The following is a 12,986-nucleotide window of genomic DNA, read 5'->3' as shown; positions in this document are numbered from 1 at the left end:
TGTCAGGATATGCAACAGAAACAAAAGGAAATGTAGAAAAACACAAGTGCGAGCAAACATCAAACCACAATGATGGTTCAAGGGCTATTTACAGTGCTGAAAGCAAGTGTCCGATTGGCTGGTGTGGGTGACTAGTAAATAAACACTGTCTATGACAATACTCACACCATGAGACGGTGGCGCAAGGCATTTAAAGGCAAGCTGCCACTGAAGGGATTAGAAGGCCTTGGCAGCAGCAGGTTAGTGGGCACAGCAGTAGCCCAGCCCCGGACTTACCTCGGAAGTATCCCCAGGACACGGCATGGCAGACGGAGATTAGAAGCACGGCCACCAAGGACAGCGCTTTGGCATTCCTCACGCTGAAATGCTGATTGATTTCCCGCTTGCCCATATTGTAGGCCAGGGCCGCCATCTTGGCTCCTCCATGACAGCAGCGTGCGATAGAGCTGCCGGGCGCTGAGGGGCAGCACTGCGGCTGGGAGGGAGGGGATGAGGAGGGATGCGGCGGGGGGTCTGCAGTGAGGGAGGAGGAGGAGGCGGGTTCCTCGAATGTCAACAGTGCGGATTGCTCCTCCTCTGAGCCGCCTTCTCGCCACTTCTTTGTGCCCCTGCTGCCGGAGATCGGGGATGGCGGCTCTGGAGTGTGTCCCTCGCTCCCCGTGTCACGGCTCCCGCTTCTACTCATGCTCCCGCGCATATCTTCCTTATGCTCGTCGACGGACATAGGTCTAATAAAAACAAAACCACAGGACAGTGTCACTGTCACTCACAGCACCAACAATTCACTCGCGATGAGTCCTAGCACAGAATATTCCCTTTATACAGGCTTAACAGGGCATCATATACTGGCACAGGGACCACCAGTTTATACGTATCTATACCCACAGCACATGCCATAATATACGAGCAATACACTATCAAACTAAAACTGCACAATACTGACTAGATGTGAGAAGAAATGGCAGCCATTTCATGTAGAATACTGACTAGATGTGAGAAGTAATAAGCCATTCTATACACAATACTGACTAGATGTGAGAAGTAATAAGCCATTCTATACACAATACTGACTAGAGGTAAGAAGTAATACGCCATTCTATGTACAATACTGACTAGATGTGAGAAGTAATAAGCCCTTCTATATACAATACTGACTAGATGTGAGAAGTAATAAGCCATCTATGTACAATACTGACTAGATGTGAGAAGTAATACACCATTCTATGCACACTACTGACTAAATGTGAGAAGTAATGACAGCCATTCTATGCACAATACTTAATAGATGTGAGAAGTAATAAGCCATTCTAGGCACAATACTGACTCACGCACATTATCACACGCCCAGTTTATTGTCACTTTAATTTTGAGGCTAAACTAAAGTATACATTGTACAATATAAGGGCATACCTCCCAACTGTCCCTTTTTCGGAGGGACAGTCCCTCTTTTGACAGCTCAACCCACAGTCCCTCATTTGTACTGGAAAGTCCCTCTTTTCTCTGCTCTGAACAGCCAGAAAAAGAAACAAAGTTTCTCACTTAATTGGCTTTTAGCAGAGAGCCCAGAACAGCTAACAGGTGCAAATAAGATACTTTGTAACAATTTTGAGACACAAAAACACAGTTTAGATATGGAGAAATATTTTCAAACTTTCATAACCTGCCAAATTTTGTAAAACAAACATGGTAATTAGGGGGTGTGGCCACATAAAGGAGTGTGGTCAAAAAATTGCTGCGCTACATGCGGAAAAAACATTTTTGTCCCTCTTTTTACTTCCAAAATGTTGGGAGGTATGTAAGGGTGCAAATATGCCATACTGCGTATAAAGTGCTGCTCTCTGATAACAGTGCCAATACACAGAATGTCACTTTAAACAAGTACAGTTAAGGTTGCCACCTTTTCTGGGGAAAAAATCTGCCTTCCTGTATTTTTTCCCCCTATCAATAACACTGGCAACCATGACATAATTCCATTCACATTGTTTAAGCCAGTTTCAAAATTCAATTTCTAGATACAAAGCCGAGCAGCGAAAGCTTGGATTAATTCTGTATGTTATTATTATTTTTAAGTATGTCTTTGGTACCTTACTGCTACACGTGTCAATTTTGTGAAATCGTTATTAATTTTCTGTCATATAACAGACTTGTCTTAATGTTAAAATTAATAACAAGAATTTGACTATAATAACACTGGCATCAAGCATCATTTTTACCAGGTGGCAATCCTAAATACCATGCCAGAATGGTAACACCACATAGGGTCAGCTGGGCTATATACCAAAACCAATGCGACAGGCACTTATAACAAATAGCATCTCACAAGGAAATGTGGCTCAAGTACAGTGTTCTTTGCACACACTGTAAAGTTACAGCAAGGTAAGGTGCCACCATTAGCAATACACTAAAATAATCCTAAATACACAGTCTGCAGGTTACTTGAGGATCAGCAAACAGCACGGTCAAACCCTGAAGTCGTAGACAATTAAAACACTGGTGTGATTTACTAACAGCACTGACTGTAACTTGCTATAACAAGTAACAAACCCAAAAGAACACATAAAAAGCAAGTACTTGGTGTTACAGCAACTACACACCAAACAACATTTTATAAGGACTCCCCAAAGTTGGTAGCAAGAATGCCCAGGTAACAAACACTGCCATAACTACCGTAAACGGCTAGAGCACTACAGTTCCAGTCTCCAGTTGCTTCAGCATATCCTTTTTTTCTGGGGAGTATCCAGGATTAACACATAATAGTACTCCCACAGAGGTCAGTCGTTTCTTCCTGGTCTGCTGAACTGGCAGAATAATGCTTAATTTAGGCACAGTGTAAGATCGCTCCTTGTTGAGGTGGCTGACATGCACCTGTTGCTGTGTAAGGCTGTTGTGATTTCCAGTCTCTTGTTGCACCCAGGTATAGTTACCTCTGAGCACAGGGGAAAAATAGTGGGTGGGAATGTTGACAGCAGGTTTAACAACTTCACATAACGCTCAGGCTTATTAGTACATTGCTATTAAATCATGGCCCATTTGTCAAGGTTCAGTTTCCAGGTAAATGCATCACTTGCTTTTAGTATTGTAGTAGAATACAGACAGTTGGTTATACAACATACACCAGACCCTGAGGTCAGGGCTTTGTGCAGGCCAGTAAAGTTATTCCACTATTATATCTGCACCCCAATTCTGTATGGCCCTTACTTGGTAAACTGTAAGATCCATCCTTAAAATTATTATCCTGAAAATAGAAAAGGGCCTTCTCCAAACTGTTGCCACAAAGTAGGAAGCACAGAATTGTCACAAATATCAATGCATGATATATTGGCACTCATGACGGCAAGGATGGGTATGTCTTAAATACAGTAGCTCATTTCAATAATAAGAATGGTTTCCATATACCTGTATTTTCGTGCATTTAGTTTATCACTGCAGCTCAATGTTTGTACTTATCAAATCCAGTTGATCTAATTTAATTTTGTCAAGGAGTATACCCATTAGGGCACAGATTTTTTTTTTTCAGACTTTTGGCTTCAAGAAACATTGTGGTCCAACATATCATTAGACATCTTAAATCATAACAGTTACAGAGTGTTGAAAATGCAAAGATGTATCCCCACTGATATGAACCTATCTGACCTTTAGTCTGGATCCCATTCTGGATCAGGCCCGGATTTCAGTGTCGGGCACCTCTAGGCTTCATGGTCCTAGCTCCTGCGACTCTTCACACATGGCCTCGCCAGAAATCCGGTCCTGTTCACGGGTTTAGCCTCATCTGGGGTGTAAAGGGGTTAAATTCCATTTTGGGAACCTCTGCATTAAAGAGGTTGTTCACCTTTAAATTATGATTTAATATTATCTGGAGAGTGATATTCTGAGACTATTTGCATATGGTTTTCATCTTTTATTATTTGTGGTCGGTGACCCCCATTTGAATGCTGGAAAGAATCCAAAGAATACGTCAAATAATTAAAAAACTATAAAAAGTAAAATATCAAGACCAACTGATAAGATGCTTAGAATTGGCCATTTTATAATATACTAAAAATGTAACTTTATAGTCAACCACCCCTTTACTGTTGACCCCCTATCTGGTTCTCAAGTGAAAGGACTGCAACAATGCTAATTATTGGTATATTTTTTGGTATACTATTGCCTTCAGTATATGGAGTTATATTGCGTCCTGTGTAATTATTTTCATTGCGATGCAAGGCAAAGTTAAGTTGGGGCACTGAGTGCACAGAACATGTGTTTTGATAGCTACATTTGTTACCTATTAAAGGAGAAGGTAAGGCATTTTTACTTGGGGGTGCCAAAAGTTAGTCACCGCAAGTGATTGTATCTACTTACCTGACACCCCGGGCCGGTGCTCCTATTAAGAGAAAACTGCCCCGGCCCAGGGTTATTCCAGCAAGCACTAAGAAGTGATCATCTTCCTGCTTCTTCTTTCTTCAAATTCCCCTGGGTCTATTGCACATTTGCAGCAGCGAGAAGAAAGAAGAAGACGATCGCTCCGTGGTGCTTGCTGGATATCCCAGGCTGGTGCTGTTTTCTGCTAATAGGAGCACCGGCCCAGGGTTTCAGGCAAGTTAATACAATCACTTGGGAATGCCTAACTTTTGGCACCCCTAACATGCCTTTCCTTCTCCTTTAAACACCACCTGGTCAGGGGTGGCAGTAGCTCCAGGGTTCCCTGTGCCAATAGGTTGAGCAGTGCTCAATTTGGAATGGAAGGACTGAGCGGCACCAAGTCCAAATATACAGAAGTGCAGAGAGCTTGTTTTAACAGAAGTACTTTAATGAATGTGGCCTAACACACAACTCACAACGGGGAAATGTGTTTGAGCGCAATTGTGCATGTGGTCATAAATTACCCCTATAGTATTTAAATACCAAAGGATATTCACTCAGATGAGTGATCCCCAACCATCCCCAACATGTTGTTCTATACTAAAATTGATGTTGCTCCTAGTGGCATTTTTTTAAATCTCTGGCTTAAATATATACAGGTTTTCTCCAACAGAGCCTCCTGCAGGGTAGCAGTCTACATGGGGCTATCAATTAGCCTATCCCAGCCCTTATTTGGCATCCCCAAAGAATTTTTTTGTGTGGATCCACAACAGGTTTTACGGGTTAATCACTCAGATATAATCACTGTTTATCTGCTTTTCTTCAAATGTTTCATGAAAGCCTGAAATGAATCTGGAAAAAGTAAACAGGAATCTATGTATAAATTTGTTCTACTTCCTTAGTTATTGCTGGAAATTCCAGTTGATCGTGAGGTTTCAAATACATAACAGACGGTTTATATAGATTATTTTCCAGATATCTTTCACTTATGGCATTTCCCCCTATTGTTCTTTAACAATATCCTCTACCTTTATAACATATTTTTGGCGGGTTTCCATGTGAACATACCTACATCAACTCTTAGGGGCCGATTCACTAACTTCGAGTGAAGGATTCGAAAGTAAAAAACTTCGAATTTCGAAGTTTTTTTTGGGCTACTTCGACCTTCGACTACGACTACGACTTTGAATCGAAGGATTCGTAGTAAAAATCGTTCAACTATTCGACCATTCGATAGTCGAAGTACCGTCTCTTTAAAAAAAACTTCGACCCCCTAGTTCGGCAGCTAAAAGCTACCGAAGTCAATGTTAGCCTAGGGGGAAGGTCCCCATAGGCTTTCCTAAGTTTTTTTGATCGAAGGATATTCCTTTGATCGTTGGATTAAAATCCTTCAAAGGATTTAATCGTTCTATCGAAGGAATAATCCTTCGATCGTACGATCGCAGTATTTGCACTAAATCCTTCGACTTCGATATTCGAAGTCGAAGGATTTTAATTCCTAGTCGAATATCAAGGGTTGATTAACCCTCGATATTCGACCCTTAGTGAATCGGCCCCTAAGGGCTATTCCACACGGGGAGATAGCCTTGCGTTTGCGGTCGCGGCGACAAAGCGCCGCGCCAGTCGCCGCGACCGGCGCAGGCGACAGTTTTGTATGGGCGCCTATGTAAAAATGCCTGTGCTAACCACACGAGGCGATGCGCTTTTCAACAGTCGCCTGAAAATGCCTCGCCAGGCTTTTTCAGGCGACTGTTGAAAAGCGCATCGCCTCGTGTGGTTAGCACAGGCGTTTTTACATAGGCGCCCATACAAAACTGTCCCCTGCGCCGGTCGCGGCGACTGGCGCGGCGCTTTGTCGCCGCGACCGCAAACGCAGGGCTATCTCCCCGTGTGGACTAGCCCTAATTGTGCCATTCTATTCCTCTATTAAAGGGGTAGAGCTGTTCTGTAAACCCTAAGGCTTGGAATCTGAGCTGATATCTGGTTTCTAGCGAGTAATTGCTTTACTAACCAGTCAGCAGTTTGGAAATTGCAATGGAAAGGAAATAGGAGTTAAAACAAATAGAATGACAATAACATTAATCCCATACATTCAATCAATGACCCTGACAACCGTATAGCATTGTCACATGCAAGCTAGAAATAGGCAAAATAGGAATACTAATAATTAAAGCATACAAAATAATGACTGAAAGCTAACTTAAAAGTTGCTTAGAACAAGTATAACAGGTTAATGGGGTTATATACAGGTATGGAACCTGTTATCCAGAATGCTCAGGACCAGAGGTTAAACAGATCTTCATATCTACCAGAAAATCGTTTAAACTTTAAATGAACCCAAGAGGCCGGTTTTGCTTTAAATAAGGATTAATTGTACCTTAGTTAGAATCAAGTACAAGGTACTGTTTTACTATTTAAGAGGAAAAAAATTGATTATTTGGATAAAATGGCGTCTATGGGAAAGGGCCTTTTTGTAATTCGGAACTTTCTGGATAACGAGTTTCCAGATAACAGATCCCATATCGGTCCTAAGATGTGCAAAATTTTATACAGGTCTATAGCAACCAATAAGCAGGCAGCATTTTCTGGTCACCAGCACCATCGATTTCTGCACCTGTGCAAACGTTATGCCTTTTACCGCATATGGAGGTAATTTATGGCTGATCTTCCCCTTCAAAAAGATAATAATTATGCCTAGCCCTATTTATTATAGCTCAGTTGTTAATGTAGGCATTGCTCTGTGAGTGGCATACAATTATGCACAGTATTATATGTTTTTATAACTACAAAGGTCACCTTGTCAATGGGTGCACAGGTCACTATCATAATCAGCAGCATTAATATATTATTATTATTTTTATTATTATTATGTTGTCCCAGAATGAAAAAATAACACGACCACAAACATGGGAGCATTTAGCAACTCTGCAGAAGCTGTTTTCAAGCACACTTCATAATGAGTCCTGTGCTTTATATTGCCAGTTTTGTTGCTTCTCTAAAGTCGATGACGTTTGTTTGTCAGTATTATTTCCTGGTACAAGGGCCACAAGTCAGTATTAAGTCACCGCAATTGGTCTTTTTTTTTTTTGCCACACCTATTATTAAACCATCATTTCATACTCCTATGTCATATAATCCTTACCAATGAATTCTAAATCTGAAATCCAGCATTTTGGAGACACCCTGAAGGCTGCAGTTATGTATATTGGTAGCTGGTGGAACCACATTGTAATGAGATGTACAGCACAGCACAACGCCTCTATATCAAACAAGTCTAAAAAGTTGCTGTATACTGACCATATATATAAAAAAAAAATAATCATGGGAGTGTTAAACTTCTTGGAATGACTTAACCCAGTTGTCAAAGCTAAATTCAGTCTCAGAGTCGCCCACTTCTGAATAGCACTGCCTTTTTCATGGAGCTTTTCCTGGGTACAAAGCTAAATGCTCTCAAGACTGCCCCCTACTGTTTCCTATGAACAATTTAATCAGCGATCCCTCTGTAGTACTGCCCTGGGGGTAATAGCTGTAGGGCGATCAGTAATCTCATGTTGCTCCTTGCACTTTCTTGTTTGTTTTGGTTTTGAAAAGGTCCAAGGGTCATTTAGGCAGTATTACCTGTCTGAACTAGCTAAACTAGCTTAACATAAATAGCAGTAAGTATATGTCATACTCCAATTAAACCTCACCTGTTGTCAGGCTAGTTTGCTAATAATGTATTTGGAACTTGTTTTGATAAAGGGGAAGAAAGAAAGAAGGAGGGAATAGAAAGCAAGAGGAGGTTATGAGCCTGATTCGGAGTTGTTCCAAGTCACTGTAATACAATGTATATTACAACAACATTTTGTAAGTCTCTCAATATATAAGCACCATGGGTGCCAAGTCATCCATAGGATTTTGCATGTATTTCCTCAAATTTGCGGATTTCTTACATATGTGCCAGAATTTAGGCCCCAACGATCGGATCCTAACGGGTGGTCGGATCGCGGGACCGCATCAACGAATAAATGCGGCCGCGATCCGACGGGATTATTTGTCCCATCCGATCGAGATCTGGCCGACTTTCGGCCAGATCTCGATCGGTGAAGCTCGTCGGGGGGCCCCATACACGGGCTAATAAGCTGCCGACACGGTCTGTCGGCAGCTTTTATCGGCCCGTGTATGGCCACCTTTATACTGTATAAGCCAGCCAATGTGTCTGTTCTACAGCACCAGGTGGAACGAATACATGTTGTTTTAACAGATTATGAAGAGTAAAACCTGGTAGGTTATTTTTGCATTGGTACATACAGAGATGTGACAATATCTGATTGCCCTTTAGACTTTACTGGCACACTGCACAGGCTTACTTTGCCAAATGAAACAAGGAAGAAACCCATTCTTCCTTGCAGCAATAATGAAATAAGTTGGGTGCATTTATTCATCAGAGGTTTATTACTTCTTTTAAAGGAAATGTAAAAGAAGTTTTGTATAAACGGCTGTAACACAAAGATTACATTTGTAATTATTAGCCCCATACATGGACAGATAAACTGATGACTCTGAAAGAGCTGAATTGGAATCTTAAATCTGCCTGTGTATCTGCATTTAAATCCTGGCCTGTTTCAGTCAATGGGGCAAATTTACTAACCTCCGAAAATTCACCAGCGACGGCTTCTCTCACAGCGCAACACTTCACCAGGTGTAGATTTGCCAGGACAACGCTAATTCACTAAAATTCAAAGTTGCGTCCAGGGCGCCGAATGCTGGCGAAGTTGCGCTAGTGTTACTGCGCCAAGCAAAGTGAAGTTGCGCTAGCGTTGGCTAATTAGCATACGGCGGGAAGTTAAAGTTCAATGAACGTATATGTTGCAGAAAATACATTACACTACACAGGCCCGGGAACCTTAATAAAAGAAAATAGAGTTGTTATATTGCCCTACACATGACCCACTATATAGTTTATGTGCCATATGTTAGGAAATGTAGGGGGGGAGCCGGTTACCCCCAAAAAAATTTACGCTCTTTTGCAGCCTATCACCCTGAAAAAAGGAAAAGACACTATCGTTTTTTGGGACTTAGAACTCCTATCTATTCTATTGCACTTCACCTGGTCTGAGATGGTGAAGGCAAGTCTGGTGCAAGAGGTAACGTTCAGTAAAATACGCATCTTAGTGAATTTGCGTAGTTACAACCACAAATTCGCCTGGCGTTAGGGAGCGAAGTACCGCTAGAGTTTATCTCCTTCGCTAGCAAAGTTACGCCAGCTACCATTAGTAAATCGGCAAAGTTCTGAAAGACATCACTCTGGCGAATTTTCTCCAGCGTTAGTCACTTCGCCTTTTAGTAAATTTGCCCCTATAACACCCTAAGGGGCATATTTACTTACATGCAAATTTTCACTTTGGAAGGCTCTGCCATACTTCATGCAACTACATCAGACCTCATTTCATGGTAAATACACTATATTTATCAAAAAGCAAAATTTTGTCTCGGCAAGAGAACACTGGAGTACTTTCGCCAGTGATAATTCATCAGGTAGAACCTGGCAAAATAGACTTTGGAGAAAAGGATGAAGGAATAAAAAGTTTCACACTTTGATAAATTTGTGGATTAACAATCGTTCACCTGGCGAAACGGTGCACAACTTCTCTAGCGCTACATGAACAAATTGTGTTCTTTGCCTTTAGTAAATTGTTGATGTCCCTAATTTTTGCTTCAGTATATTTAGTTACAGTTACATAGTTAAATCGGGTTGAAAACAGATGAAGTCCAACCCCTCCAAATGAAAACCCAGCATTCATACACACACCACTCCATACTTTCACATAAATTATATATACCCATATCTATACTAACTATATTCTTGTCTATCCAAGAAATCATCCAAGTCACTCTTAAAGGCATTAGCAGAATCAGCCATCACAACATCACCCGGCAGTGCATTCCACAACCTCACTGGCCTGACTGTGAAGAACCCCCTACGTTGCTTCAAATGAAAGTTATTTTCTTCTAGTCTAAAGGGGAGGCCTCTGGTACTGTGATCCTCTTTATGGGTAAAAAGGTCCCCTGCTATTTGTCTATAATGTCCTTTAATGCACTTGTAAAGTGTAATCATGTCCCCTCACAATCGCCTTTTTTCCAGAGAAAACAACCCCAACCTCATAATTTAAGTCTTCCATCCCTCTAACCAGTTTAGTTGCACTTAGTCTCTGCACTCTCTCCAGCTCATTTATATCCCTCTTAAGAACTGGAGTCCAAAACTGCACTGCATACTCCAGATGAGGCCTTACCAGGGACCTATAAAGAGACATAATTATGTTTTCATCCCTTGAGTTAATGCCCTTTTTTATGCAAGAAAGAACTTTATTTGCTTTAGTAGCCACAGAATGACACTGCCCAGAATTAGACAACTAGTTATTTACAGATCATTAATAAACAAGTTGAAAAGCCAAGGGCCCTAGTACAAAGCCCTGCGGTACTCCACTAACAACACTGGTCCAATAAGAAAATGTTCCATTTACCACCACTCTTTGTAGTCTATCTTTTAGCCAGTTCTCTATCCAGGTCCAAATACTTTGTTCCAGGTCAACATTCTTTAATTTAACCAGTAACCTTTTGTGTGGCACTGTATCAAATGCTTTAGTAAAGTCTAAGTAAATCACATCCACTGCCATCCTGGGGGCAGATTTACTAAATGGCGAGTACTTTAGTAAAAAGGACTTTTCGCTGACGTTACCTCTTTTACCAGAGTTGCCTTCGCCACCTCAGACCAGACGAAGTGCATTAAATTAGCTAGATCTTTCTCAATCTTCTGTAACTTACATTATATTCTGTTAGCCAAAAATACATCTAAGTCCAAAAATCGCTGTCGTCTTTTCCCTTTTTCAGCCTGATTGCCTGCAAAAGACCTAACAAACTTTTTTTTGGGTAAACAGTTTGCTCCATACATTTGCTAACATATGGAACATTCATTTAACAGTGGGCTCATGTGTAGGGCATTAGAATAACTTTATTGTCTTTATTAAGGTTCCCTGGACATATGTTTTTAAAAGTGTAATTTGTAAGTATATGCACCATTTACCATAAAGACATCCATAAAACTTTATATTTCCCTCCCTATGCAAATTGACCTGAGCGAAAGATCCCTAGTAAGTTTGCTAGGCAGAAATGAACACTAGCGCATCTTCACTATAAAACGCTCACATTGCCGAAGTAATGCTTAAGCGTTTGGCGCCCACGATGAAACTCTGCATTTGCGCCTGGCAAAGTGAAGCGATGGGTGGGAAGTGGTTGCTGGCGACAATTCGCCCTTTAGTAAATCTGCCCCCTAGAATCGAGGCCCCTGCTTACCTTCTCATAAAAAGAAATTATGTTAGTCTGGCAAGATCTATTACGCATATAGCCATGCTGGCACAAACTCATAGTATTATGATTTGTTATGAAGTCCAGTATCTTATCGAAAAGCTTTCCTACCACGGACATCAGACTAACCGGCCTATAGTTTTGAGGCTGAGAACGGGATCCCTTTTTGAATAGAGATGCCTTTATACTGATACTCCTTGGTGTGACCTACTTTGCTCTGATTTTCTTAGGAAAACAAAACTGGGCAAACTGGGTCCTAAACTGTCATTGCAATCACTTCGCTGTTCATTCTATTATCAGTACTGGGAAGCAATATACTGAATTTCTGGTCTATTGCTTATACTTATAACTTAATTGTTCCTTTCTGCTCAATGATAGTTTCTCTCAATGATATTTTGGGTTAGGATTAACCTCTAGTGGAAAGTTGTGGTATGGATAATTCTACCCTGACAGCAGTACCACATTTAACATGTAGAGAGGTATGGGACCTGTTATCCAGAATGCACGGGACCTGAGGTTTTCCGGATAATGGTTATTTTGCTCTTGGTGCCTTGAGTCTACTAGAAAACCATTTAAACATTAAATAAACCCAATAGGCTGATTTTGCATCCTATAAGGATTAATCATATCTCAGTTTGGATCAAGTACAAGCTACTGTTTTATTATTATAGAGGAAATCATTTTTAACATTTTTATTTTTTTTTGGATAAAATGGAGTCTATGGGAAACAGGCTTCCTGTAATTCAGAGCTTTCTGGATAACAGGTTTCCGGATAATGGATCCCATACCTGTACAAAAAAAAAATTTGAATTCTAGTTCATGTTGTACTCATTGTACAGCATTTGCCTTCATAATAGACTCCTGCTCATCTGTAAAACAAAGCAGTGGTGTTATATTGTTAATCTAATTATCTTCCTTGCAAGGACCAAACATGGTGCAGCTTCAGTTTCCCTGTTTAGCTCAAGAAATAACAAAACAAACACAGATTTCTGTGATTAAAACAATTGGCAAATCATATGTTTAGCACAAACCTTATTCATTGCACTCATGTTGTAAAAGTGGATATACTGTTTATATATACCTTTAAGTATTCTCTTGATGAGTAAAACAATCGTATGTGTTTGTGTGAGAGTGAACGGGGAGTGACTTAACCTCCCCTAACATGGGAGTGCGGCAGCTCCCCCCGTTTGATGTATTTTTTACTTACCTCGTGTAGTTCTGTGGAAAAAACTTACCTCTCTTCCGATTGGTCAATTTTCAATCCCAAGCCTTCTGATTGGTCGATTCAAAAAAAGGGG

The 12,986-nt window shown here is 40.9% G+C and overlaps 1 protein-coding gene across 5 annotated transcripts in view; it reads right to left on the bottom strand.

Annotated features, from left to right (window-relative positions):
• The window catches only part of casd1.L (CAS1 domain containing 1 L homeolog), a 36,169-nt gene extending 33,263 nt beyond the window's left edge, over positions 1-2,906 (bottom strand). For all 5 annotated transcript variants that reach the window (XR_001936081.2, XR_001936084.2, XR_001936086.2 and 2 more), the window contains exons 1-2: positions 2,668-2,906; positions 277-728 (exon numbers count right to left, since the gene is read on the bottom strand). Coding sequence is in view for 1 of the 5 variants with exons in the window: in XM_018267317.2 (XP_018122806.1) it covers positions 277-724 (448 nt within the window). In the remaining 4 variants the exon portion in view is untranslated. The remainder of the gene's footprint in view (positions 1-276; positions 729-2,667) is intronic.
• Positions 2,907-12,986: the final 10,080 nt, after the last annotated feature.

The sequence above is a fragment of the Xenopus laevis genome, chromosome 6L (genome assembly GCF_017654675.1).
Source record: "Xenopus laevis strain J_2021 chromosome 6L, Xenopus_laevis_v10.1, whole genome shotgun sequence".
In the NCBI taxonomy this organism is placed as follows: Eukaryota; Metazoa; Chordata; class Amphibia; order Anura; family Pipidae; genus Xenopus; species Xenopus laevis.
Note: the sequence above shows the minus strand (reverse complement) of the source record. Positions and strands in the feature narration are given on the sequence as shown.